A 4,612-nucleotide genomic window follows, 5' to 3' on the forward strand; every position below is an offset into this window, starting at 1 on the left:
TTATTATTATTATTATTTATTTTATTTATTATTATTATTATTATTATTATTATTATTATTATTATTATTATTATTATTATTATTATTATTATTATTATTATTTTGTCTGCGGTGCTAGTGTTTTTTTTTTTTTTTTTGGTTGTTTTTTGTTTTGCTTTGTTTGTCGTTTGTGTGAAGGCGTGTTTTACATCCGTTTATTTTCTCTCCTTTTCTCTGAGTCAAGCACAAGTATCCCGTGAATGAACGTTTGAACGTGCAAGTCGTGCGCTGAGGGGCCCGGCGCGTGTCGGTTCTGCATGTGGTTTTCTGCCCTCATGAAATCTTGACGTGACACCACATCAGGGCCGCTAAATCACCATGGAATCAACGCAGACGAGATCTGTGGATATTTTGATTATATGAATTTACAGCGTTTGATGTGAGTAAACGTGGCCCACGCCCATCGCACGCGCACGCGCACGCCAGGGCCTCGTAGATCACTCGCATTCGAAACGGCGAGAGAAAGTGTCACCGAAAATCCTTCGCTTTTGTCGTTCTCGGGAGCGCAGCGTCGCCCAAGACCGCGCTTTGAGTGATGGAATTAGAGTCTTACGGAAGTCGCGGATCGCCTTCCGTGAATGGAGGAAATTAAATTGTGTCTCCTGGAAGACGCCCACTTTCTCTGCTTCTTTAACTCATGTTTTTCATTCTTCTCTTTTGAGTCACACACATATACACATATTTACACATACACATACATGCTTATTAAGATAGATAAATAGATTGATACATATTGATAGATGGATAGATGAATAGATAAACCGATAAATATTCTTCTACATCAATCATTCGGTCTCCACTTTCCTCGCCTACCCACCCTCCCTCCCTTTATCCCTCTCCCTCTCCCTCACTCTCACGCACACTCTCCCTCCCTCCCTCCTCCTCCCCCCTTCTCTCCCTCCCTCCCTCCTCTCCTCCCCTCCTTCTCTCTCTCCCCCTCCCCTTCTCCCTCTCCCTCCCTCCTCTCCCCCTCCTCTTCTCTCTCTCTCTCTCTCCCTCACGCACACTTTCCCTCCCTCCCTCCTCTCCCCCTCCCCCTCACTCTCACGCACCCTCACGCCTCTCCCAATCGGCTGAACACGCAGAGACAAAGGACCAAGTCGCCGCTGCCTTTCCTCTCAGAATAATTTCCTTGGGCAATAGTTTACGGCTGATATTGAACCGTTTGTGTTTCCGTCGCCCGGTGATGAATGGCCCCTTGATGGGGAATGCCGTGCCTGCGTGGGCGGCCTCTCCACGCCTTTCCGGGGATAATTTCTTTTCCAGAGTAATGTTGATGTTGGTTGGATGGCTTTCCTGTCTTCTAAAAGGCAGGCGTGTGTCTTTAATGGAAGCATTTTTGTTGTTCTTCTAATATTGATAAAGCATTATAATTTTCGTTATTATCGCGTCATCCATTTTATGTTAGGATGTTAGCCAGGCATGGCATATCTTTTGCTTAAGGGTCATAAATGGTTTTAGTCGTATTAGTATTACTATTACTGTTATCATTATCATTATACTTGCGATTGTTACGTTACTGTTGATATTATCATAATGATATTTATTATCATCACCATCATTAGTATCATATTTGGGATTGTTTTTGTTATTGTTGTTATTATTATAATCATATTTATAATCATTATTAATATCATCGTTATAATTATCATCATCAGTATCATCATCATTATTATCATCATTGCTATTATATCATAATCATCTTCATTGTGATTATTGCCATCATCACTATTACTCTAATAAACATGTATGCACTCCAGTGACGTCTACAATTGTGAAAGGATAATATACATTACAAAAGCCTTAATAGCGCATGTCCCCCGCACTCACACCCCCGAGCAACACTAAGGAACGCACTCCTCGCAGCAATACAGAAGTCCTCTTTGCTCTCTGCAGAAGCGCGAGCCAACATCCAGGGCAAGGAGACGCTGTACGTGCAGAGCGGAAGCACCGTGACTCTGGAGTGCGTGATTCGGGAGGAGCTCGTCATACCCGGTAAGTGGGGCGGAATTTTGATGTATCCGAGTTGGTCTGCGCCAGTCAGAGGCGCGCGAGTCGTGTAGGGCGAGACCTAATTCTGGTCTTGAGTGAATATTTCAGTAACGTTGGGATTTATATGCGTGTGGGCTTTGCAGTTGCGAGTGCAAGGGTTGGTACCATCGCCATGGGAAAGTACTTGCCGTATTGGCATTTTTAGTCCCAAAGGCTTATACATAGAAATGAAAAATAAATAACGGGAATAATAATCAGTAAATAATAATGATTAAAAAAAACAGTTTGGGGTGGGACCCACTTCTTATCTCCAGATTATTTCCTTTTCCTCTTTTCATCTCCCTGCCTAACTTCCTCCGGCCTCTTCGCTTCATTTAGTTGCCTTTGTCTTCAATGTTCCAGGTCTGGTTCTGTGGTACCAGGACGACCGCCTGGTGGACCGGGGGTCGGGGCGCGTCACGGTGGACACCACGGTGGGCGACGTGACCACCAGCAAGCTCACCGTGGCCGTGGCCGAGAAGAGGGACTCCGGCAACTACTCGTGCTGGCCCTCCGCCGGCCGCCCCGACAGCGTCATCGTCCACGTGATCCAAGGTAACGCCACCGACCCTCCTTCGGGTCTTCTCGCCGTCGGGAGCCGTGCTTCCCGGGCTGGTCAGCAGCCCTCACTCGATGTCGTAACTCTGCGCGCATGGGTTCATTTTGATCTTTTTCTTGGTTGTGCGCGATTCCTGTTCCTTGCCCGGGTCCCGTCGCCTGCGTCCTCTCCCGGGGTAACCGTCGACTGATGTTTGGCCGCAATCCTCAAACTCCCAGGATTTGATGACTTGAATTGCTCTCATCCTCTAGTTAGTAAATTTAGAACGCACCATCACACTTGTGCCATCATATTTATTTCTCTTAAGTGAATTATACAGAGGAAAATGAAAGAGGAATCCCGGCGTACTGCACAAGATCTGCACAAGCCCTTGTAAATGTGTTCGTTCTCACTCGCACCTTCCCCAACAGCCAGAATCGTGACCCAGTCCATTCCCGAGTCACGGTACCCTATCCAGCGCCGTACTCCTATCCTGAGCTTTACGCTAAGACTCCCTAAAGCTCATAAGCGCCCGCAGCTTCACATTGGCATTCTCCGCATCACGCGCGACCCCTTTAGCCCGACCGACGCCGTCCTCGCCGCCCATCTGTTTCCATCGTGCGGCGCCGCAACTTTGGCACCTCGGTCGCGCGACATATTTCCGCCCCGAAAACAACGGCCGGCGGCGACCCGAGCACACAGCTCGGCAAGAGCGGCTCCGCGGTCAGCAGCAGGAGCAGAAGCTAAATAAACCATTGCTGGTATTGACTTTGTGTCCGTAGCATCAAAGGCTGAACAAACACCGCGAGAGAGCGACCGGAGAGGCCGTTCCACATGACTAGCGGAGGCCAGTGTCTGGCTGCGCTGCCGCAGATTTGAGCGACGCTTCACGGTTTGCAATGAGGCCATATTTGGGTCTTCTTTTTTATCTGCGCTTCTGCTTCTGTCGGTGGAACTGCTCATCTGGATGCAGAATAGCTTTTGCTGAGTTGCTATTTGAATTTGAAATTGGTTAATAAAGCGCGGAAGGTAATTTGAAAGGTATGTTGTGCGGGATTGCGCCATTGTTCATGAAATCGAAAGAAAACACGCATGATAATTATTCTTTTAATATGCAAACAACTTGCCCACATGATTTGGTTGGATCTGTATTCTACAAGAAAAAATTCCGCATACACGTTTTAAATTATGAAATACATTAACTGACAAAGTTACTTTCGTCAGTACGCACATACACGGTATTTATTTAAGTTAATATATACATTGTGTGTGTGGGTGTGTTTGTGGGAGAGAGGGAAAAAGAGAGAAAGAGAAAGAGAGAGAGAGGGGTAGGTAGACAGAGAGAGAGAGAGAGAGAGAGAGAGAGAGAGAGAGAGAGAGAGAGAGAGAGAGAGAGAGAGAGAGAGAGAGAGAGAGAGAGAGAGAGAGAGAGAGAGAGAGAGAGAGAGAGAGATTCTCCCTCACAGCAAACAAATACCTCCCCAACTAACTCGCCCCCCTTCCCCGCAGGTGACCCCCCGGCGGCGATGCAGCATGGCAACTCCGCCTCCGGCTTCTCCACGGTGCTGCTCATCCCCACAAACATTATCTCTCTCTTGTTCCTCTTCACGTGATACTTCCCCGTTCTCCCCGGTGACCTAGGTTGCCCCAGCGTGACCCCGACGTCGTGAATATCTTGTCCCCTTTTCTTGACCTCGCCGCGCCACGGGGGAATCGGACCCAAGGGCTGATGGCGTGAGTGAAAAGAGGTTCAGAAAACATCACAGGGACAGTCCCGTGAATCAGATTAACACACTTTTTTTGTTCGTTGGTTTGTTTGTTTAGGTTTTTGTAAAAAGTTACTGTTTTATATGTATTGCAGTGGCTAATTTTAATGCAATTTAGTTCCACCTTTTAGTTTCCCCATTTTCTAACTCGTTAGGATTATTTGCGAGTGCAAATAGCTTGTGACCTAAGATGTCAGTGACTTAAATCTATGCTTTAAGGAGTAGATATGTGTTCCCG

At 46.9% G+C, this 4,612-nt stretch overlaps 1 protein-coding gene across 1 annotated transcript in view; it reads left to right on the forward strand.

The window, feature by feature from the left end:
• The window catches only part of LOC113817165 (obscurin), a 61,823-nt gene extending 57,217 nt beyond the window's left edge, over window positions 1-4,606 (forward strand). Inside the window, exons 5-7 of the mRNA XM_070142146.1 lie at window positions 1,936-2,034; window positions 2,434-2,625; window positions 4,118-4,606. Coding sequence (XP_069998247.1) covers window positions 1,936-2,034; window positions 2,434-2,625; window positions 4,118-4,221 — 395 coding nt within the window. The 3' untranslated portion in view covers window positions 4,222-4,606. The remainder of the gene's footprint in view (window positions 1-1,935; window positions 2,035-2,433; window positions 2,626-4,117) is intronic.
• Window positions 4,607-4,612: the final 6 nt, after the last annotated feature.

This window comes from Penaeus vannamei, chromosome 29 (assembly GCF_042767895.1).
Source record: "Penaeus vannamei isolate JL-2024 chromosome 29, ASM4276789v1, whole genome shotgun sequence".
NCBI lineage: Eukaryota > Metazoa > Arthropoda > Malacostraca > Decapoda > Penaeidae > Penaeus > Penaeus vannamei.